This window comes from Paramormyrops kingsleyae, chromosome 11 (assembly GCF_048594095.1).
Source record: "Paramormyrops kingsleyae isolate MSU_618 chromosome 11, PKINGS_0.4, whole genome shotgun sequence".
Classification (NCBI taxonomy): Eukaryota; Metazoa; Chordata; class Actinopteri; order Osteoglossiformes; family Mormyridae; genus Paramormyrops; species Paramormyrops kingsleyae.
Genome location: NC_132807.1, coordinates 38,171 through 63,567, shown reverse-complemented (window position 1 = coordinate 63,567; position 25,397 = coordinate 38,171). Strand labels below are relative to the sequence as shown.

The 25,397-nt window shown below is 42.1% G+C and overlaps 1 protein-coding gene across 1 annotated transcript; it reads left to right on the top strand.

Moving 5' to 3' along the window:
• The first annotated feature begins 4,224 nt into the window (after positions 1 to 4,224).
• LOC140593364 (uncharacterized) lies at positions 4,225 to 5,693 on the top strand. Its single transcript, XM_072717764.1, has 2 exons — positions 4,225 to 4,304; positions 4,902 to 5,693. The coding sequence occupies exons 1-2, from the start codon at positions 4,253 to 4,255 to the stop codon at positions 5,675 to 5,677; spliced, it is 828 nt and encodes a 275-aa protein (XP_072573865.1). The 5' UTR covers positions 4,225 to 4,252; the 3' UTR covers positions 5,678 to 5,693.
• The last annotated feature ends 19,704 nt before the right edge of the window (positions 5,694 to 25,397 follow it).

Genomic DNA, 25,397 nt, shown 5'->3' with positions numbered 1-25,397 from the left:
AAGTTTGACAGATACTAAATAATAAGATCATTTATACGATAATATGGGAGCAGAAACTTAACGTACCTCGCCATCTTGGTCCAGAAATGGAAGTGAGGCTGCGTGTTTCAAACTGGCAGCGTACGTCCCACATGCCATATGATGCCTAATACAGTACGTAACCAAGCAAAGCGGCCATAATGTGATTAAATAATAACATACCAATAATTCGCGTTGTTATGTAATAATAAGAACAGAATTCTATAAGATGAATTTTAAAGATTAGTATACAACAGCATAAAAATGATGACACTGAAAGTTTGATTAATCACACGATCAGCTCTGGATAATATCAAACAATGACTTAAAGAGACACGTGAAATGAAGTGATAAATACACGTGAAATATAAAGTGATATCGGTATGTCAAAACGTTATGTTACACACACCGCCCAACAATTCAAGAAGCTGTAGCTAGATTAAGGCCGTATTCACAATTTACCCGTGTGCCTTATACTGTAACCGAGCACGATTATCCCCGGCTGGTCTGCACTCTCCACATTGCACTTAATGATCCTGGCCTGAGCGATTTTTTGTGTTGAAGAAAACGAGCGAAGGGAAGTGCTGTGGCATAACTGACTGAAATTCATGATTAATGACTTTATTTTACGGCTTATCTGGAGTCGTTTTCAGCACGATGTCACACATAGATTAATTGACTATGCAATGCAGCGATTTTTATTTATTGACATTTACCAAAGAGTTTTTGCAGACTAGCTGCATGTTATACCGCCATTGAAAAGGTACCATGCTACCGCATTTTTGAAAGCTGTTGTGTATTACATTTCATTAGTACAGGTGTTTTGACATTGTAGCATACCTATCAGAATAGCACACTCTCAGTTAAAGCGCATGCGTAGAACAGAATTACATGTCCGCTAGCTCATAAATGTAGCATATTGCTGCAAGAATTTTCGACAGAAAGTAAGCAATTATGCTTTCCGGTTATTACGTGCAGTTACAGTTATAATAATAATTGGTACTTTTATTGATCCCTGTGGGGAAATTGTCTTCTTTACACCTCCCTCAATTTGCTCTTTATAAATCAAGCTCTATGTGAAAGACAGTCACCTGTGTGGGCCCCCAGGAAGCTGGGTGTTAAGGGCCTTGCTAAAGGACGTGCTGAGGTTGGGTTTGGACCGGTGACCTTCTGATTACAGGCACAAGGACTTAGCCCATGTACTGAGCCACACCCCCCCCCCCCAGTTGTGTATTAGTAGCATTTATGATGTTTCTCTAATGTGAGCTAGTACATAACCCAGCTAGTACCAACCGTTGCAACAATACTCTAGTTTTCTGTCATACTCATTGTTTTATTTTCTTGCATTGTCCATTTTTGTTCATAGTCTTTAATATTCCAAATAACGACAATTTCAGATAACTACTGGAACAATGAGTTCTGGAGGGGAGCAAGCTCCGTTACATGCTATAGATATGTTGATCTGATACCTTTCCGTATCAGATTGTTACCACTGTTAAAAACCACAGGTATTTTATTCTGATTGTATGTATTTCCTTATTAGGGCACATTAGTTACTCCTGTTAAAAAATCCGTTTATTCTGACATTGTAAATTTCCTGAAGAGTTTACCCTCTTTAAAATGATGGAGTTCCACTTGTGCCAAAAATATGCTGATATGCATATGAGCTTTCCGTTTCTGCCAAAAATATGTAAACAGCACACAGTCCATGTCGGCTGAGCATGTGACAAAGCATTTGTCTGTGACGACTCTATTTTGTCAATGAGTTTGTCTGTGGAGCCCCTGAAGGAACCAAAAGGTGTCTGCTAATTAGATACCCAGGAATAAACTGTGTGGCCCCTGCCCAAGCATTGCTGCCCAAACAGCAGTCTCCTCCTTATGCCGCCGAGGGAGGAGTAGCAACTGGTTCCCCTGCCCCTTCCCCTCTCCCCCCTGCAGATGAGGATCATAACCATTCAGCGCCCGACTCCACCTCCTTATCAGTGACGACGTGCCGCGGTCAAAAACTCAGGCAGTAGGACGAGGCAGAAAAAATTCTTGCCCCTATGTTGTTATTTACAAATCCTCAAGAGGGAGATAACTTTGGTCATCTGACACTGTAGATGAAGGAGTTGAAGGACATTGTCAGTGACCTGCTGGATCCCAGGCAGAACAGACCTCGCTATGTGGCAGCCCTTCTGATACAGGTCGCCCCGCACATGGACTGGATGATGATGCATCAGTTTAAGCAGGAGCCTAGTAAATCCTGCGAGTGCTACACCGAACGACTGATGGCAGCTTTCTCCAACTACAGTGGGATGGACCGCCCAGCGAACCAAGAGTGTATGTGATGTAAAATACACTAAGAGAGCTCAGTTCCTTTAAAGAGAGGTACTTATAATACTCTGTATTAGTTTTCGTGAGCTGTCCTCTTAAAAAGTACAACACCAGTACTCCATATTCAAATTGTCCCATGAAAAACTACAACCTCCAAACATCAAACTACATGCTTCTATGTCACCTACACTTCAGACTTCATCCTCAAAATCAAAGCAGTATTAACACAAGCAACATCCATCACTTAAAGCCAATATAAGTCTGCTACAACTGGACTTATATCTAAGCAAAACAAACATTTTATGTTCAAGTTTTCTTAAAACTACTGAAACAAATAAATGGCTGCCCTACAGTTCCGCTGTTTTGTTTGTCACCCTGAATTATGTCCTTCATAGTGTGGAAAAAACCGAAGGCTGAGGAATGTTACGTAACACAGCTAGAATGCAATATCTCTCTCTGGTGTAATTCACTGTGTGGTCTTAAGTGAGGTGTCTTCTTCATAACACTCCCTAACTCTTGTATTCATGACCATGAGATAGGGTGGGCTGCTTTTCTTCCTTGCTTTGGCTAGTATTCCTCCCTTTCCTCCCCAGCCTTGGTTGGTGGTTCAGGCAGCATCACCTTGTTTTAGTAGACCCAGGTGCCATACATTTTGAAAGTAGGCTCAAGTGCACAAAATGTTCTAGCAGAAGTCTTAGACAAACTCTGAATTACAAAGTAATCTGACTCCTTCTGAAGCTGTGAGAAATTGTTCATCTGTATTTGCTGCATTGTCACTTGTTGATCTGCGTGTGCCCTGCTCCAGCAGTAAAGGGGAGATCGCGTGCAGAGCTGGTTTTCTGTAGGTCTGAGTAAAAATAAAATATCCTCTTCATACAGGAACCAAGTCTATGGCTGGAAATTTCTGCAACAGAGCCATTTAGTTATTTCTAGAAAAACATATAGAGCCAATGAAGGAACCTGATGTCATAGTAACACAGGTCACTGTCCGTGGTGCTGAATTCTCTACTAGATGGGCTGGTGCTGAATGAATAGGACAGCTGGCCAACGTGTCTGTGTGCTTCCACTGACTGGCACCGTGACAACGAGGGGGAAAAATTCATACAGTAAATTAGTTAACAATAATTAGTAATCACGTATAGTTCTCATTTATCATGATGTAAAATTCAAAAACCATTTCTGACTATTAATCTGCACATTTTAATAATTTAATTAATATTACCTAATTTGTTTATCATTTTCTGCAATCACTGTGCGTTAAAGCAAGTTTTAAAACTAGCTGTGAAATTGTTGATGCTGTTGTTGATCTGAATGTTGCTGACGGAGCCTTAGGATACGTCTTCATACAGATGAGTGAGGGGATGGATGCACTATTCTATGGAGGCCTCTGAAGAGAAAAAATGATCCCAATTTTATATTGAGAGGGATGGTTAATTCCATTTTAATGCAGACTGCGTTAAAAGTCCCTGTTCTGCCGTTGATCTTTTGCATGCATGCTATCATGTATTAGTTTACTCTGTATTTTGATCACGTCAAACTAAAGAATTTTTGGTCGTATTTTTGTTCCTAATTTTGAAGTAATTGTAAAATAAAAATGTTGTTCTTTTCCGCCGCCATGCTTCGTCTTACTTGTGAAGGTTATGCTTGCATTGAACTTGCTTTGTAGACAGTAAGATCCTGCCGGCATTAATTCTCCACTGTGTGGTAATTTTGAGAAATTGCGCACGTTTCTTATCCCGTCAGAATCGGTAAAACTAACGCCATGCGAATGTGTCTTAGCGCAGAGTTTAGAATATTTACGGTTTCCGGTCAATGAAGGCAGTTTGAAATAAAACAAAAACGTTTAAACTTTCTGGATGCGCAAACTCTCGCTCTTGGCAAGATGGTGCAGATAGTTGAGATAAAGGACTGTTATTCGATGAGAATTCGAATCCATCACTCCTTAAACATGGAGAACATGGATCCAGAAGGTATTAATGATTATAATGATTAAATGATAATAAAGTTGTAGCTCCTGGTATGTGACAAACGAAATGAACGGCCAAGTCTGCATTGGCCTAATGCTTGTTAGTTTTGAGGTAAAGCTGATAAGTAACACATTTGGTTTTCGAGGTAAAATAACCGACCGGTTGAATAATTCAACTTTTATCTACAGAAATGAATGTATTTAGAACTGCAAACGGATACATTGGAAACGGAGTTTTAAAATGAGAAAATGTAACGATGTGATAGGAAATGCCGTTCGTTATACTCCCCTTCTGTCTCCCATTCTTGCTCATCTTGTTTAAATAATAAGAAAATGAAAAGCAAGATCACTGTTAGTGACAAAAGTGCAGGACTAAATGTGTTTCATTTAATATTTATTCATTTGGATATGTGTGAGAGTAAGCGTATGCATGGATGTTGTCTTCTGGTTTAGCTTTCTTAGCTTTATCAGTAATTCACATTATTTCATTTATCTGACAATCTGAAGCCCATGGACTCATTTTAAACGGATTTTGTAGTAGAGTATTTATCCAGTTATTGTCATGTTCTTATATATCTCTCTGTGTTCCATTTTGTCCCAGTTCATGAGTTTTTGGAGGACAAGTTCATCTCCATTCTGGTCGTGAACTTCTTGAGGAGCCCACTGACCATGGAGAACTTGCAGTCTCTGGCCCTCAGTGTCCCTTCATTTTATTGGCGGCTCACTGGGGAGGAGCTGGATCCCAGCCTATTGCACGTAGCACCTGCACGACTGCAAGTGGTACATCATGGTACAGAGACTGGTGTCCATCATGGGGATGGAGAATCACCAGCTGAGGAGGATGACCATTACGGACAGGAGCTGCCATCATCCAGCTCTATAAGGGAGGCTTCCCCTGCAGCTCCAGCATCCACGACTGAGGATGCTAATGGGCTTCCTGAGGCTCTCCCCTTGGCCTGGGGTGAAGATGAGCCCTCATCTCCATCCTTATCTGTGCCTTCTGACACTCAACCTGGAAGTCAGATTGAGCCAGAACATGCTGAGCCCTCCAGCTCCACCTTCTGGATCCCTGTGGGCCCTAACAGCACGTGGCAGCAGCTTGAGATCGAAGGCCGCAACTACCTGCGGAAGCTGGATGAGCTCAGCATCTCCGATGGACTCTGGAGCATTACGGACTACGGTGATGATCACACCGTGGTCATGTCCGTGCATGTCTCCGTGCATGTGAGCAGTTCTCTGCGAACATGGGGCGTGAGGCAGGAGGAGAGGCCTCCTCAGAGACCCGCTGGCACCAGACAGAGGAAGCGCAAGGCCGAGCCCGACGACACCAGCGGCTCAAGTTCTCCTCCACAGCACAAGAGGCCCATGCGCTTCTGACTTGATTCCATGTTTTTACGCTGTAAGTTACATTTTTATTTCAACATAATTAGAAGATCCCGCAGGAAAATATTAGTCAGTTACTTAATAAATGACCAAAAAGTAGTTGAATAGGACAGCTGGCCAACGTGTCTGTGTGCTTCCACTGACTGGCACCCTGACATATAATGATTTTTAACAACGAGGGGGAAAAATTCATACAGTAAATTAGTTAACAATAATTAGTAATCACCTATAGTTCTCATTTATCATAATGTAAAATTGAAAAACCTTTTCTGACTATTAATCTGCACAATTTAATAATTTAATTAATAGTACCTAATTTGTTTATCATTTTCTGCAATCACTGTGCGTTTAAGCAAGTTTTAAAACTAGCTGTGAAATTGTTGATGCTGTTGTTGATCTGAATGTTGCTGACAGAGCCTTAGGATACGTCTCTATACACATGAGTGAGGGGATGGATGCACTATTCTATGGAGGCCTCTGAAGAGAAAAAAATTATCCCAATTTTATATTGAGAGGGATGGTTAATTCCTTTTTAATGCAGACAACGTTAAAAGTCCCTGTTCTGCCGTTGATCTTTTGCATGCATGCTATCATGTATTAGTTTACTTTGTATTTTGATCACATGTCAAACTAAAGAATTTTTGATTGTATTTTTGTTCCTAATTTTGAAGTAATTGTAAAATAAAAATGTTGTTCTTTTCCGCCGCCATGCTTCGTCTTACTTGTGAAGGTTATGCTTGCATTGAACTTGCTTTGTAGACAGTAAGATCCTGCCGGCATTAATTCTCCACTGTGTGGTAATTTTGAGAAATTGCGCACGTTTCTTATCCCGTCAGAATCGGTAAAACTAACGCCATGCGAATGTGTCTTAGCGCAGTGTTTAAAATATTTACGGTTTCCGGTCAATGAAGGCAGTTTGAAATAAAACAAAAACGGTTAAACTTTCTGGATGCGCAAACTCTCGCTCTTGGCAAAATGGTGCAGATAGTTGAGATAAAGGACTGTTACTCGATGAGATTTCGAATCCATCACTCCTTAAACGTGGAGAACATGGATCCAGAAGGTAATAATGATTATAGTGATTAAATGATAATAAAGTTGTAGCTCCCGGTATGTGACAGACAAAATGAACGGCCAAGTCTGCATTGGCCTAATGCTTGTTAGTTTTGAGGTAAAGCTGATAAGTAACACCTTTGGTTTTCGAGGTAAAATAACCGACCTGTTGAATAATTCAACTTTTATCTACAGAAACAAATGTATTTTGAACTGCAAACGGATACATTGGAAGCAGAGTTTTAAAATGAGAAATTGTAACGATGTGAAAGGAAATGCCGTTCGTTATACTCCCCTTCTGTCTCCCATTCTTGCTCATCTTGTTTAAATAATAAGAAAATGAAAAGCAAGATCACTGTTAGTGACAAAAGTGCAGGACTAAATGTGTTTCATTTAATATTTATTCATTTGGATATGTGTGAGAGTAAGCGTATGCATGGATGTTGTGTTCCGGTTTAGCTTTCTTAGCTTTATCGGTAATTCACATTATTTCATTTATCTGACAATCTGAAGCCCATGGACTCATTTTAAACTGATTTTGTAGTAGAGTATTTATCCAGTTATTGTCATGTTCTTATATATCTCTCTGTGTTCCATTTTGTCCCAGTTCATGAGTTTGTGGAGGACAAGTTCATCTCCATTCTGGTCGTGAACTTCGAGAGGAGCCCACTGACCATGGAGAACTTGCAGTCTCTGGCCCTCAGTGTCCCTTCATTTTATTGGCGGCTCACTGGGGAGGAGTTGGATCCCAGCCTATTGCACGTAGCAACTGCACGGCTGCAAGTGGTACATCATGGTACAGAGACTGGTGTCCAGCATGGGGATGGAGAATCACCAGCTGAGGAGGATGACCATTACGGACAGGAGCTGCCATCACCCAGCTCTAGAAGGGAGGCTTCCCCTGCAGCTCCAGCATCCACGACTGAGGATGCTAATGGGCTTCCTGAGGCTCTCCCCTTGGCCTGGGGTGAAGATGAGCCCTCATCTCCATCCTTATCTGTGGCTTCTGACACTCAACCTGGAAGTCAGATTGAGCCAGAAAATGCTGAGCCCTCCAGCTCCACCTTCTAGATCCCTGTGGGCCCTAACAGCACGTGGCAGCAGCTTGAGATCGAAGGCCGCAACTACCTATGGAAGCTGGATGAGCTCAGCATCCCCGAGGGACTCTGGGGCATTACGGACTATGGTGATGACCACACCGTGGTCATGTCCGTGCATGTCTCCGTGCATGTGAGCAGTTCTCTGCGAACATGGGGCATGAGGCAGGAGGAGAGGCCTCCTCAGTGGCCCGCTGGCACCAGTCAGAGGAAGCGCAAGGCCGAGCCCGACGACACCAGCGGCTCAAGTTCTCCACCGCACAAGAGGGCCATGCGCTTCTGACTGGATTCCATGTTTTTACGCTGTAAGTTACATTTTTATTTCAACATAATTAGAAGATCCCGCAGGAAAATATTAGTCAGTTTAGGGCTGGACAATAATTCGATATCAATATATATCGCCATAGAATTTTTTTCAATAACGGTGATACGATTTTTAAACACATTTCCTATATTTCGATATACATTTGAATATATATATATATTCATATATATTCGTGTATATATATATTCATATATATTCGTATATATATATATATATATACACACACACACAGTCGAACCCACTTATCTCGTCCTCGGTTAACTCGCCAACCCTATTAAGTTGCCGTTTTTGAAGTGGAACCGCCAATTCGGCACTTAACATTGGTTATCTCGATCCCCGTGACGATTCGCCGGCTTTTAAAAATGTATCACAAGTGCTAAACAGCGCGTATTCAAATCGCATTCGCAGGGTAATTTGCTAAACAACGCAGCTGTGAAACGCGATCCAGGTAAAACTTTTTTAGACAGCATAAATAATATTGAAGCATTTGTTTTCAAGCAGACTGTTAAAGGCAAAAGCAACAAAGCATTTTAGAAACCATAGTAACCGCATGTATGATACTTATCAGAGCTGTGTCAGAGCGAAATGACTCGTGAATTTAATTTTGAGACTGGTTAGCTTTTTGTAAAAACGAACTACAGTACACCCCGCAGGTTTTTTGTGAGCGATCTTTGTGTTTTCAATTTTGGAGAATATAATTAAAGGTTTGTATCGAGAAACGACGGTGGTTTTTATTGTATACTAGTAAATTTCTGCTGTTAGTTGGTGCAGATGCCTTTTGTTAGCCAATATGTATGTCGGGGCCGGCTCTACGCTGGGGCAACGCCCCCTTAAGCAAACGTCCTGCCCCCTTAAATCAAACTTTTAGAAGTTGAGGAAGAAAATAATAATTACCCACAAACTGAATATGGACAAGATTTACTACAGTAGCTGAAAAATCCACTGAAAAAGGCACAAACGAGATGATAAGTTTCACTTCTTGTTCGCTCTTTCTGTTTGTGCGCGGGCTCACACTGCACTCGGCAGAGATCCCCCACTCACCCTCCCCCCAGCTAAACATCCAATCACTGTTAGTATGCAAATGAGTCCGTTTCTCAGTAGGCAGGGCAGAGCGAAATGAGCTGCGCGATTGCGGGAGGGGAAGCAGCAATCTCTCTCGTCAAAATCATAACGACTCGTGAGATCATGGTTCGAATTATTTTTTTCTATTTGGGGGGATCTTGATCGGGGGGTACTAATTAAGAAATATATCGTGATATAATTTTTTGCCATATCGTCCAGTCCTAAGTCAGTTACTTAATAAATGACCAAAAAGTAGTTGAATAGGACAGCTGGCCAACGTGTCTGTGTGCTTCCACTGACTGGCACCCTGACATATAATGATTTTTAACAACGAGGGGGAGAAATTCATACAGTAAATTAGTTAACAATAATTAGTAATCACGTATAGTTCTCATTTATCTTAATGTAAAATTCAATAACCTTTTCTCACTATTAATCTGCACAATTTAATAATTTAATTAATATTACCTAATTTGTTTATCATTTTCTGCAATCACTGTGCGTTTAAGCAAGTTTTAAAACTGGCTGTGAAATTGTTGATGCTGTTGTTGATCTGAATGTTGCTGACAGAGCCTTAGGATACGTCTCTATACACATGAGTGAGGGGATGGATGCACTATTCTATGGAGGCCTCTGAAGAGAAATAAATTATCCCAATTTTATATTGAGAGGGATGGTTAATTCCTTTTTAATGCAGACAACGTTAAAAGTCCCTGTTCTGCCGTTGATCTTTTGCATGCATGCTATCATGTATTAGTTTACTCTATATTTTGATCACATGTCAAACTAAAGAATTTTTGGTCGTATTTTTGTTCCTAATTTTGAAGTAATTGTAAAATAAAAATGTTGTTCTTTTCCGCCGCCATGCTTCGTCTTACTTGTGAAGGTTATACTTGCATTGAACTTGCTTTGTAGACAGTAAGATCCTGCCGGCATTAATTCTCCACTGTGTGGTAATTTTGAGAAATTGCGCACGTTTCTTATCCCGTCAGAATCGGTAAAACTAACGCCATGCGAATGTGTCTTAGCGCAGAGTTTAAAATATTTACGGTTTCCGGTCAATGAAGGCAGTTTGAAATAAAACAAAAACGGTTAAACTTTCTGGATGCGCAAACTCTCGCTCTTGGCAAAATGGTGCAGATAGTTGAGATAAAGGACTGTTACTCGATGAGATTTCGAATCCATCACTATATATGTCAGGGTGCCAGTCAGTGGAAGCACACAGATACGTTGGCCAGCTGTCCTATTCAACTACTTTTTGGTTATTTATTAAGTAACTGACTAATATTTTCCTGCGGGATCTTCTAATTATGTTGAAATAAAAATGTAACTTACAGCGTAAAAACATGGAATCCAGTCAGAAGCGCATGGGCCTCTTGTGCGGTGGAGGAGAACTTGAGCCGCTGGTGTCGTCGGGCTCGGCCTTGCGCTTCCTCTGACTGGTGCCAGCGGGCCTCTGAGGAGGCCTCTCCTCCTGCCTCATGCCCCATGTTCGCAGAGAACTGCTCACATGCACGGGGACATGCACGGACATGAGCACGGTGTGGTCATCGCCGTAGTCCGTAATGCTCCAGAGTCCCTCGGGGATGCTGAGCTCATCCAGCTTCCGCAGGTAATTGCGGCCTTCGATCTCAAGCTGCTGCCACGTGCTGTTAGGGCCCACAGGGATCCAGAAGGTGGAGCTGGAGGGCTCAGCATGTTCTGGGTTCACTGGGTTCGTTTCGAGGGACGAAAAATCCTTTTTTTCGCCGATTACAGCGCCCAGACGGCTGGAGCTCGCAAGGCTATGTCCCCCGTTCTGAAGAAGGCTCAGGAAGCTGGTGTTCCTGCTTTTCTGTTGTACCCGACTAAAGTTCGCCTTTCTTTTGCGGGTAACCAGTGGTTTTTTACCGACCCAGAAGAAGCTCTTCAGGCAATCGGCGCTTTCACCTCCACCGGGTCCTGGCCAATTTAATATGCTTATTCGGTCTGCTTTGTTGTTTGCCTGTTATTATATTGCGGTCACACTGTGCGTGTGGAGTATATAAATCGGGTGCTTTTCTGTTAACGATTTTGTGTCTGTTCTATAGTTGATTTTGCTTTGTAGTTTACGCCGGGGGTGGCCGGCGGGCTTGAGTATTCACGCATGCCTTATCCCCTGCGTGTCACGCGCTGGCTTTTGGCCCCGTGCTGTTCTGGGGGGATGGGGGGGAGGGGGGTGTTTTGTGGTTGTTTTGCCTTGGGGTTCGCGCCCTTCGGCTCATTGGATGATGGTGTTCTGTCTTATGGGGTGTTAGGGGTTTGTATTACTGGAGCTTATTTGTTTATGGGTTGTCTGTTTTCACTAATTCCTTCTCTAACGATGTGCTACTCTATTGACGTCTCCCTCTTTGTCTCTCTCTCTCCAGTATTGTGCTGTGGATCTATGTCTTTTATAGCTGCTGATGGCTAACTTAGTTATGGCTACCTGGAACGTGAGGACGCTTTCGACCCCTCAGAAGCGCTCTAGTGTCACAGACATTTTGTTTAGAAATAGGGTGGACATTGCTTTTTTGCAGGAGACACATTTGGAGTGCATTGGTGCATTTGGACCAAGCGCATGAGGCTCGTATCGCCAGGGTGCGGGCCGAACGCAATGGTTTACTTTTGCGTAAGGCTGAATTTCTTGTACATCGCACTAGGACACGGTATTACACTAGTGGAGCTAAGCCTGGTAAGTTGTTGGCGCTTAGGCTCCGCCAGTGTGACACTTTTCAAGTGTAAAATTCAAGGATGGAGCTGTAACCACCAACCCTTCTGAAATTAATGACCGTTTTCTTGATTTCTATAAGGATCTCTACTTATCCGACAGCCCTCCATCTCAGACAGCCCTGGACTCGCCTTTTTCCCTGGCTTCTCTCCCTATACTTGCTCAGCAGGATGCCTTACTACTGGAAGCCCCCATTGCATTTTGTGAGCTCACTGAGGCCCTTAAGTCATTTTCTAAGAATAAAGCTCCTGGGATGGATGGTATTCAAGCTGAGGTGCTGCTCACCTTCTGGGCACAGTTAGCCTCCCCTCTGTTTCGTATGCTGTCCTCCGCCATACGCTCCTCTCAGCTCCACCCCGCTTTAAATTCTGTGATAATCTCTTTGCTTTTAAAACAGGGCAAAGACTCTGCTGATTGTTCCAGCTACCGTCCCCTATCTTTAATGAACTCTGATGTTAAGCTATTGGCTAAGGTGTTGGCTCACCACCTTCAGTTGATGATAGCTAAGATTGTACATCCCGATCAGACTGGTTTTATTTCAGCTCGCTACGCAGCCGACAATATGCGTCGTCTTCTGCATATTGTTAAAAATGATTATTCTTCCTCTCCTCCCACTGCTCTTTTCTCATTGGATGCCGAGAAGGCCTTTGACAGGCTTAATTGGAGTTTCCTCTGGGAAATTTTTTTTTTGCCCCGCTTAAATTTCTTAAGTGCTATGCTTCCTTTGCCGCCCCCTTCCCACTTTTTGAAAGATGTCCGGTCGACAGTAACGTCCTTTCTCTGGAATGCCCGCAAGCCTCGCATAAGGTACTCCTTTCTTACTCTTTCTAGAGATGATGGGGGTCTCGCTCTACCGGAATATGAATGGTACCACTGGTCCTTTGTTCTCCGTTCGGTCTGGCACTGGCTTCAGCCTCCCCCATCACCGCCTTCCTGGTTTCCAATAGAGGAGAATCTGGCGCGTCCGCATCAGCTGCAACATCTCCCTTTTCTCTCCCTGAAAGCTAAGGCAGCTAAACCTGTGCTAGGCTCAATTGTGTCTTATGCTGTGCAGATTTTCCATCGGGTCGAGAAGCGCACTGGCTCTGTCCCTGTCTGGCACTCAAATACACCAGTATTTCTTAATAGAGCGCTTAACATTGGTGGTCAGCCCATCACAAACTCCCGGTGGATCTCGTCCGGAATCCGTGTTTTGGGTGATCTATTTGATGACTCTGGCCTCCTCACGTTCCAGGCTCTCAGCTCTAAATTTCCTATCCCTTCTTCTTCCTTCTTTTTCTTTCTACAACTGCGATCTGTCTTCAGAACATGTGGGATTTCCTTCTCTGCTCCTTTGCCTATTCACCCCCTTTGCAAATTTGTGGCTTCCCTGTCCAAATCTAATAGACCAGTCTCCACGCTGTACATGTTTTTGCGTAATGCTGGTCAGGTTATTCCACCTGTTGCCCGTAAATGGGGTGATATCTCTTCTCCTTCTCCATTGTGCTGGCGCACCATTTTAAAAAATATTAAGCGGGCTTCTAGAAATCCCAATCACCAGCACGTTCAGTTTAGTTTTGTGCACAGGATGTACTGTACTCCACGATTGCGCTTCGCTATGGCTCTCGATCCTGATACCCTTTGTAAATTGTGCCCACTTAGAGCCCTTGGTATGTTCTGGGAATGTCCACCTGTGGCCGCTCTTTGGTATGCGGTCTCCTCCTTTCTTTCTGATCTGCTGGATGTGACTGTCCCTTGTTCTCCTCAATCTCTGTTACTCTTAGAGTTCTCTCTCCTTTCTTTTTCCCCTTCTCAGCAACAGACGATTTCTTTATCCTCTGTCGCTGCAAAGCTTCTGTTGGTCTCAAGGTGGAAAGACCCGAGTCGTTGCACTTTCATAGTCTGGAGGGCTTCCCTTTACAATCTGATCATGTTGGAGCTGTCTGCTGCTTGAATAAATGGTGCCTCAGACGTTACTATCAAAAATTGGGAGCATAATGCTTCACTTGTACTACAGTACATTGAGGAGAGCACATCACCTATTGTGTCTGGTTAATTTCTTATGTTCTGGTACGGTTATGTAGATATGCTATATGGCAATATATTTGGTGTGTGTGTTGTGTATCTATGTGGATGTCTGGGGGTGTGCATGCATTTGCATTTATAGGTGTATGTGTTTTATTTATTATTGCTGTATGTATATTACTGTGTATGTATATAGATGTATATTCTTTTGTTTCCTTTAATGTCTTGCTCCGGTGGGGGGGGTTTGGTTCTGGTGTTTTTTTTGTTTTGTATGTTGAACAGTTTTTGATGTGTCACTTTTTTGTGCATTGTAGTAAAACCCAATAAAAAATTGGTTGCAAAAAAAAAAAACCAGAATGATCATTTAAAAAAAACAAAACCTTTATGAGGTTGTGTAACGAGGGGTACGACTTTCATCACGTTTGCACTTCTCTACATCATTTTTGGCCAATTTTTTGAGTCTTAATGGCGGTGTCATCTGAGAACTTCTTTTTATAAAATGCATATTATGTTTAAAAAAATTCCAGCTTTACGGTTTCAGGACAGAACAGCCACTCTGTTATGATGAACATTACGGTATTTTGAGTGTTATTAGTTGTGGCGCCCCTTACTGTACACTGACTACGCCACCCCTTGCGATTCACTACCTACTGAGTGTGCCAGAGCAAGGGAACAATGCTCTAATAAGAAGTACAGATGCAGGTTTTACAGAAATATAAAAGTACAACCTTTAACAACAAATATTCTTGATTGGTCACCAATTAAATAGGTCACTACCTTGATGTTGGGGAAGGGACAGTAAACAGACAAAAAGGGGAAGATGAAAAAAGAAAACAAATCACCAAGACATTGGGACAGAGGCCTATTGAACCAAGGGCGGGTAGACACACTGGTGGGAAGCTAGGGTTTCTATACCACACGTGACTGTGCAAACCCACTTATCCTAATATACACTTCAATCCAATACCCTGCAACCCTCACAGTACTCAGGTACCTTAAGTGACCATTGAAAGTCTTGCAGTTCAGGACTCGGTAGGACCACAGCAGGGGCTGACCCTGACACACACTGAATAAAGCAACACTTAACTCCCAATTGGGTAGTATACAAAACAGTTTAAAACAGCCGGGGCAAACAAAAGAGCTTCACACTATGTGGAACTGCAAGACTTTCAATGGTTAACACAAAAAAAGGCTAGGGAACCCAGCTTTCCAGTGTAATCTCCCTCAAACACATTAGGCAACCCTGTGCAAGCAGCACCCAGGTTGATTAAGGATAAAGGAGGGGGCTAAGGGACTAGACAATAAGAATGATAAAAAGAAAAAAATACAAATAAAAAAATAAACCCACTCTAGCCTGTGGCGTACAGAGCAATTACACTTAAGCTACAGCGCACAGGCTAGAGGAAAACAAAATGCACAACAAAGAAACAGAAGAAAAAAAATAAATACATAAAGCTATGAGCAGCACCACATTCACACAGTACAGAGAACAGCAGCTAGCCATGCAACATAGCCATATGGACCTATAAATCAGACACACAATTAAGTGCTTGTGTTCAGTTAAATGATGACTCATCCATTAAGAACCACTAGCTAAATGGCTAGGGAACAGCTAGCGAATGCTAATGTTTTAAAATACTAGAGTTTGACAGAAACTTACCAGCAACAACAAACATGTATACATTAGCTAAGTGAATGCTAATTATCAGAGAGCATATACTGTAAACTAGCACACTGTCATGGATCCGGGCGGCTCGGGCACGGGAGCGAGGCATAGTGCAGGCACAGAAAAAGGGTGGACGACCCACTTGCGGCTCAAGGAACAGAAAAGGGGTTTATTAAATAAAACAGAAAACACAACAAAACCAAAAGGACCACGAGGGATCAAAACTAAAAAGGGATTAACAAAAACTAAATAACAAAACCAAAATACACGTTGAACACTGAAAATATCTAAACCATCTAACATCCATGAAACATCACACACAGAACACAATGAACCACTAGGGAACTGAACAGAAGCAGGAACTAAAATACTAAGGGTTAACGAGACTAACACAGGACAGGTGAGGCTAATTAAGAAAGACCAGGGAAACGGGGTACAGGTGAAACTAATACTCAAAAGGAACTAAACAGGGAAACTAAGAACTAACCAAGTAATCAGAACACTGGGGAATTACAGACAGGTAATTAAGACAAGCAGGGGCACAAGGAACAAAACCAAAAACCAAAAATCACCAAATACAATAACTAGACAAACTAGGGAGCAAAATACAAAAACAGGAGGTGGGATTCAAACACAGGACAGAAGGTACAAAGACAACCAGACGCTCAAGGTGTTGAACCATGAGGCCAACAGAACAGGGGAAACTCCAAGACAAACATGAAGGACGGGATGACCAGCAATGCCTGCTGGTCAAACGGGGAAGGGACTCGGTAGGACCACAGCAGGGGCTGACCCTGACACACACTGAATAAAGCAACACTTAACTCCCAATTGGGTAGTATACAAAACAGTTTAAAACAGCCTGGGCAAACAATACATGCAACAGGTTACCCCAGACTGCAGTGTAATGTTCTGAAACAAACAATACAACATGGACACGGTAAAAATGCAAACAGGCCAATCATAATATCCTGACATGACAAAGACATGTACAGGATTAACAACACATACCTGTCCCAGTATTAGCAGGATACGCCAGAAGTTAAGCTTGGAGATACATCAGTCCCAGCATGGTCATAGCTACCAGCGTCCACGCTGATTACACGCCAACTCGGAAGTCTTAAGTAGTTCTAACAGCGCCTGCTGTTAAAACCGGAAACGGGTGGAGTCATATTTTCACCTTCATGACTCCCGCCGACTGTGGCAAGGAATATATACAATCACGGACTATAAGAATAAACACGCCGTTGCGTTGAGCACTGACGCTGTGTTCGCCGACGAGCTGAACGCGTTCTTCGCACGGTTTGAGATAAACAGCTCTCACCACGGAGACAACAACAGTCTGATCTCGGTGAGCGAGGACAGCAGCGCGGCTCTGGTTAGCCTGGCAGAGCGCGATGTGCGCCGGGCTCTGAAGCAGGTGAGCATCAGAAAAGCAGCGGGACCAGACGGGATTTCAGTCCTGCGATGCTGCGCTGATCAGCTGACTGGTGTTTTCACTAAGATCTTCAATGAGTCCCTAGCTCTGTCTATTGTGCCAACGTGTTTTAAACGGTCCACCACAGTTCCCGTTCCGAAGCACAACAAGCCCTCCAGCCTGAATGACTACCGCCCGGTAGCCCTAACATCTCTGGCCATGAAGGTGTTTGAAAGGCTGGTAAAGAACTTAATCTGTTCATCCATCCCAAATTCCATAGACCCATTACAGTTCGCCTACCACCCAAACAGATCCACTGAGGCGTTACCTGCAAGATCGCTATTTTTCTTTATGCTGCAATTGTTTTCATTATTACTTTGTTTAACTTGACACATCACATCTTTAAATTCTCATCCTTGCATTAGAATATAGACCAGTTAATACTGATGGTATCTCATCCTGTGTCATATGTTTTAAAATGACTACACACTGAATATTGAACTGAAGCTTGACATAAAAAAATTAAATCGCAAATCAAATCGTAATCGCAATTTCTGTCAGAAAAATGGCGATTCGATATTTTCCCCAAATCGTGCAGCCCTAGTTGGCACCACGTCCTGGGTTATTCCCTGCTTTGTGCCCATAGCTTTCAGGATAGTCTCCAGACCCCCTGTGACCCTGCACAGGAAGTTGACCATCCCCGGCCAGCCCCCAGAGTTCTGTGGAAGTTAAAAACACTTTAGTCAAACAACAGACTAACCAAATCTCAGGCTGGAGTAAGCTTCAAAAAAGGAGCTGGTCATTACCTGAACAGAAGGGGAACATAAGAAGGAGACTAGAGCTCAGCTGACAACATATATCTCTCCCGTTCCTTGCTGATGATGGGAGGTCACTGAGACGAGGTGAGACAAGTAAATAGAAAGTCAGTTGGCTCCTGCTGACACCCAACAGTGTGACACAAAACGGGTGGCATTGCCGAAGACCTCACAGCTAAATATGGAAAGAGGAGAAATATTTTTTAAATGTAAATAAAATGTGGAGCACCTATAATAAAAGCACAGCTATTAGGTGCTAATGATCCAGTTCACACTCAAGATGCCTAAGTTTGATCAGGTCAATCCTGCGATGTAACATGGACAGGCAGGCGTAACAAACACACACATCCAATACACCATGGTAGTTTCTATGTGCAATATTAGTTCTTGTCAATCCCTGTCACTCCATTGCGTGCCTGTCCATATAGATATATCCAGTGTTGTACATATATTTATATATCCACTCTGTACATATATTTATATATCCACTCTGTACATAATATACATACACTCTATTTATACATACATATATTTATCTGTTTACATATACACACATATATATATAAATATTTTTCAATATACTCATCCAAATTTATGTTTCCAGATTGTTTGTATAGTGCACTTTTTATACTGTACTGTTGGTACAGTTTTTATTCTATTATTTTTAATTTTGCTACTCTTGTCTTGCACTGTCCACTTTTCTGCCGTGACGATGCAATTTTCCACTTGTGGGACTAATAAAGACAAATTTGCTGCGATCTCTGACATTTGGACATGCTTCACTAAGAACTGTGCTGAGAGTTTCACTCCAGGAGAACACATGACCATAGATGAACGGCTGTTCCCTACCAAGGTTCCTTGTCCATTCAAGCAGTATATCGTATCCAAGCCGGACAAATTTGGGATCAAGTTCTGGATGGCCGCAGATTTGGAGACCGAATATGTCTGCAATGCATCCCCTTACTTCGGAAAGGACCCCAGTCGTCAGAAGTGGGAGAGGCTGGCAGAGAACGTGGTCATGAATCTGATGGAGCCATTTTTGGATGATGAGAGAAATGTCACAACGGACAATTTCTTCACCTCACTGGCACTGTCACACAGACTGCTTCAGCGCAAAACAACGCTACTGGGCACGGTGAATAAAGTTCGGCATGAACTTCCTCCACTTGCAAAGGACACTGCACAGCGGGAGGAATTCTCCACGTCAGTGCTTTGCAAAGCCTAGCTAAGCTCAAAATAAATAAATCACAGGGCCCTGATGGCATCTTACCTATAGTAAGATACCCAGAACCAGAGCTACTGGCACAAAGAAGGATTGCTGGGATTGCTGCGAGGATTGCTGGGATTGCTGCGAGAGAGTGGTGTTGAGCTGCAGCGATTGTTTGGGATTGTTTGGGATTGTTTTTTGGAGTGTTTTGAGTGTTTGTGTGCTTTACCTGTTTACGTGGGTGGCTGTTTATTTCTATTTATTGTTCTTATTTCGGTCGGCGTGAGTGCTTGTCTGTCCTGTCTGTTAATTAACAGCGCGATTATTACTGACAGAGAGCTGCGGGTGTCGCGTGAGCGGCGTTTTTTTCTGTCCGCGTTTAAACTCCGTAACAAACACCCGCAGGGCGATTATAGCTAATAGTATCTAACGTCGGTATCACTACCCGGCGCCGGAAAAGGACAGTTGCTCCTGAGCTTTGCTCGGTCGCCAGTCGGGGCCGGGAGGACATTTTCCACTTTTTTCCCGCTCCGGCAGTAGCCTGCTGTGAGGGGGTTTTTGTGGTTTTTCGACCTCCCAAGAGCAACTTCGATTTCGCCTTGGTTTTAGTTCATACTTGGTTCAGGCAGAGGTTCTTCTGGTAAGTAGTAGTAAATTTATCAGGTTTAAAATTTTAAATAAAATAATAATTAAGTTCCATTTTAACACAAGTAATAACTTATTTTAGTGTACTCCGCACGTTACTGCATTTATTGTTACGCAAATTAATCTTTATAGTTAAATACACTATATAAATTTACTGGGCTGGGAGTACGGGGCCATAGTGAGTTAGTTAATTATGGGGCCGGCTCAGTGTTGCGTTTGCAAGATGTTTGCCCTTCTGGACGTTAGTGTCCAGTCGGACTTCATCTGCGAGCGATGTAAGCTAGTGGACTCACTCATGGTCAAGGTTTGCGACCAGCTGGGGTGGATCCAGTTGTCGTGGTGCATGTTGGCACCAACGACATAGGCAAGGGTAGAAGGGCTGTTCTGCAGGATAAATTTATAGAAGTCGCCAATAAGCTTAGAAGCAGAACGTCCATGGTGGTATTTTCTGAAATACTCCCCGTGCCACGCGCAAGTCAGGCTAAGTTAGCTGAGATAAGGAGATTAAATGCGTGGCTAAAAGGATGGTGTAGGAAAGAGGGGTTTAGGTTTATGGGGCACTGGAGGACCTTCTGGAACAGGTGGGACCTGTTCAAGCCGGATGGGTTGCATCTGAACCGGAGGGGAACCAGTGTACTGGGAAGGCGTATTTGTAGAGTAGTTGAGGAATGTTTAAACTAGGGACTGGGGGGGCAGGGAGGTTAGTTAAGTATGTAACTGGGGGGAAATGGAAAGCCCCAAAAAATTATATTATAAGTAGGCACTGTAATAGTCCTACCCTTTGTTGTCTGTATTTAAACGCCAGGAGTATTAGGAATAAAATTCATGATTTAGAGGCTCTTATCTCATCAGACTCTTATGATATTATAGCAATAACTGAAACGTGGTTGAGTGATAAGGATGGACAAGAATATAATATGGATGGTTACACATTGTTCCGTAAAGACCGTATAGGTAAGAAGGGAGGTGGTGTTGCAGTATATGTAAAGGAAAACTTGCAGGCAAGGGAGCTTACTGATATAAGTAAAAGTACGGAAGCTATATGGGTAAAATTAGATGCTACAAACTCAAATAGCCTAATTGTCGGTGTTTGTTACAGAGCACCCAATGTAGCTGCTGAGGAAAGCAGATTGTTATACAGTGATATTAGGATTATGAGCAATAAAAATGATGTGGTAGTTATGGGTGATTTTAATCTACCGGGGATGCAGTGGGACATTGTTGCTGGCTCTTCTGAAAATGAACTTGAGATGGTGGAATTAGTACAGGATTGTTTTTTTACTCAGTTTGTTAACACCCCTACCAGGGGAGATGCCATTCTTGATCTTGTTTTGTCTAATAACCAGGACAGGATTGGTAAATTAGACGTTTTAGAACCACTTGACAGTAGCGATCATAACATGGTTAAATTTGAGGTTAAGTTTAGTGCCCGAAGAGCAAAGTCCAAATCAAAAATATATAATGTTAGGAAGGCTAACTTCAATTGTATGAGATTAAAACTAGAAACTGTGAACTGGATGGAGTTAAATAACAAAACTGTTGAAGAGGCATGGGAATTTTTTAAAAGCACATTATTGCAAGTGCAAGAGGACTTCATACCTGTTTCCAGCAAGAATAAATCTAGGAAATTGCAACCTAGGTGGTTTAATAGGGAAATAAAGTATAAAGTAAGGAGGAAAAGGGCTTTGTTCCAGAGATGGAAAATAACTGATGATGACATAATAAAGCAAGAGTATCTAAATCTACAGGCTGAATTAAAAAATGACATTAGACGAGCTAAAAGGAATGTCGAAAGGAAGATCGCATTGGAGGCTAAGGATGACGTTAAAAGTTTCTTCCAGTATTTTAATTCTAAAAGAGCTCTAAAAGCTGGAATTACTAATCTGCAGGATAGTAAGGGTCTTATAATTGAAAACGACATTGACATAGTAAATGAGTTCAATGATAGTTTTGCACGGGTATTCACTGTTGAGGACACTAGTAATTTACCAGTTCTTATTACTAATCCAACATCGTCTATAACTAATATATATATAATTGAAGCTGATGTTTTGCAAAGCCTAGCTAAGCTCAAAATAAATAAATCACAGGGCCCTGATGGCATCTTACCTATAGTGTTAAAAGAGATGAGGGATATTATTTGCCGACCCTTAACATTACTGTTTCAAAAATCCTTATCTGAAGGTGTGGTACCTTCTGATTGGAAGCATGCCAACATAACGCCCATTTTCAAAAAAGGGGATAGAAGTAATTTGTCAAACTATAGGCCAATCAGTCTAACTTGTATAACTGGTAAAATTATGGAGGCTATAATCAAAGAGAAAATGGTAGATTACCTGGACTCAAATAACATTTTGAGGGATAGCCAGCATGGATTTAGGAGAGGTAGATCCTGTTTAACAAATCTGTTGGAGTTTTTTGAGGAAGCTACTCAGGAAGTTGATGATAAGAAGGCCTATGATGTCATCTACTTAGATTTCCAAAAGGCTTTTGATGTTGTCCCCCACAAGAGGCTCTTATTTAAACTCAAAGCAACAGGTATTTTAGGAACTGTAGCGACCTGGATTGATAACTGGTTAACGGATAAGAACATAAGAACATAAGAAATTTACAAACGAGAGGAGGCCATTCGGCCCATCAAGCTCGTTTGGGGAGAACTTAACTAATAACTCAGAGTTGTTAAAATCTTATCTAGCTCTGATTTAAAGGAACCCAGGGTTTTAGCTTCCACTACACTAGCAGGAAGACTATTCCATACTCTAACTACATGCTGTGTAAAGAAGTGCTTCCTCAAATTTGTTTTAAAATGTTCTCCCGCTAATTTCCATTTATGGCCACGAGTTCTAGTATTTAGACTAATATTGAAATAGTCATTTGGCTGAACAGCATCCAGACCCGTTAGAATCTATAGAAGTATAGAAGTAATCCAGCAAACTATAGGCCAATCAGTTTAACTAGCATTACTGGAAAAATAATGGAAGCTATAATTCAAGTGAAAATGGTAGATTACCTAGATGCAAATAACATTATAAAGGATAGCCAACATGGATTTAGGAGAGGTAGATCCTGCTTAACGAATCTACTTGAGTTCTTTGAGGAAGCTACAAGTGAAATTGATCACAAAAAGGCCTATGATGTGATTTACTTAGATTTCCAGAAGGCCTTTGATGTTGTCCCCCACAAACGGCTCTTGCTAAAGCTTAAAGCTGCAGGGATTTTAGGAACTGTGGCAGTTTGGATCAAAAACTGGCTAACTGACAGGAAGCAGCGAGTAGTTATTAGAGGCACAATGTCACAGTGGGCCTCCGTTCATAGTGGGGTACCGCAGGGTTCAATTTTAGGACCACTATTGTTCCTAATTTACATTAATGATATTGACACAAATACATACAGTAAATTGGTTAAATTTGCAGACGACACCAAGGTGGGCGGTGTAGCAGATACTGATCTAGCAGCAGAGAGGCTTCAAAGGGATCTGGATTTAATTAGCGAATGGGCTGATACTTGGCAGATGAAATTTAACACAGATAAATGTAAGGTAATCCATGCAGGGAGCAGAAATATAAAGTACAGATATTTTATGGGTTCCACTGAAATAAAGGTAGCTGATTACGAGAAAGATCTAGGTATGTATGTTGATGCTTCCATGTCCCACTCTCGCCAGTGTGGGGAAGCAATAAAAAAGGCCAATAGAATGTTGGCTTATATCTCTAGGTGTGTGGAGTATAAGTCAAGGGAGGTGATGTTACACTTATATAATTCCTTGGTAAGACCCCACCTAGAATACTGTGTGCAGGTTTGGTCACCATACCTCAAGAAGGACATTGCTGCTTTAGAAAAGGTGCAACGAAGAGCTACGAGAATGATTCCTGGTCTTAGAGGAATGTCTTATGAGGAGAGGTTAGCGGAACTGAATCTGTTTAGCCTTGAGCAAAGGAGACTAAGGGGGGATATGATTCAGGTCTATAAGATTCTAACGGGTCTGGATGCTGTTCAGCCAAATTACTATTTCAATATTAGTCTAAATACCAGAACTCGTGGCCATAAGTGGAAATTAGCGGGAGAACATTTTAAAACAAATTTGAGGAAGCACTTCTTTACACAGCGTGTAGTTAGAGTATGGAATAGTCTTCCTGCTAGTGTAGTGGAAGCTAAAACCATGGGTTCCTTTAAATCAGAGCTAGATAAGATTTTAACAACTCTGAGCTATTAGTTAAGTTCTCCCCAAATGAGCTTGATGGGCCGAATGGCCTCCTCTCGTTTGTAAATTTCTTATGTTCTTATGTTCATATGTGGGCAGTGTGGTGGCACAGCGGTTTCTGCTGCCGCCTCACAGTGAGAAGGTCCTGGGTTTGATCCCCGGGTTGAATGCCCGTTGAGGCTTTCTTTGTGGATCTTGCATGCTCTCCCCGTGTTCGTGTGGGTTAGGGCTAGTTAAGTCTTTGTTCCAAAAGGTCCAGTTGAATTCTGTACATTTTTTGGAAGCTGTGCAGTTGTTACCTAAGGTTATTAAGGTTATTTGTCCCAAGTTGGAGACTAATTTGCTTACTGTATTTTTTCCATTTCAATAGGTAATGTGCTGAAATAATGAAAAAGCAAAATAAACTATCTTGCCACCTGATCTTTTTGTCTTTTTATGTGGTACATATAGATAACTGGTCCTTCCAAAACCAGACAAGGCTTGTTTAGTTATAGCTTAAAAACCTTCAAATTACAGGTTAAATTAAATGTTTTACAGGATATTTAACAACTTATTTTTACAGATAATCATTCAACCTTGAAAAATGTTATTAAACTTACTTAATGTGATAGAAAACTTACAAAACCTGTTGAAGTATGGCATAAATTTGTATTCCTATCAGTTAAAGTTACTGTATTTTAACAGATTTTAACCATCTTAAAATATTTTTCACCGTTAACAGGTTTTGTCTGGCAGACTTTTGACTTATTTTACAGATGTTTTTTACAGTGTGATAACACAGAGAGTTACCTAGAATAAAAGTCTGGACCTCTCAGTTTGGTGAGTAAAGAAAATCTCTTTTATTCCAGCAATTCCAACAAACGCTCCCGTCACACTCTGGCGCTCGGTACCAAGTACCCCGAGCACACAGAGCCACCAGTTGATAAAGCATAACTCCCAATTCCCTATAAGGACTTCTAAGTCCTGATTGGTCACAAAACACCAACAAATGGAGCTCAAACGTAGAGCAGTGTTCAAAACAATCTCTTCTTGCCTAAAGCCTAAGACATAACAGACCCAATATGCCTCCCCTCCCGGGCCTACCAATGTCCAATTTTTCTTCTACACTCCCCCCTTTTGAACACGCGAGATCCGCGCTGTTCACAAATAATCAGAGTCCACGGTGTAGTAGTCCTCTGGACGAAAGCGCAACGGGCAGAAGTGGGCCGGTGGCGGTTGGATGGAACACGAGTCACCAGCGGTGTTGGTGTTGCTGGTGACATTGATGACGACCGGGGGCTGAGGTCCATAGAGCCAGGCAGGAATGGGAGGATCATCCACGTATGGAAAAGAGGGAGCCTGCAGGAACATAAGAGATTTTGCCTGGGAAGACAGAACTAGCAATATGATTAGTAGCAACACTACAAGCAAAAGCAATATACTAAAAACTAATGGTTTAATCACCCCGGATAAACCAGTGAGGAGAACCAATTGTCCCAGCTGTACTCAAACAGG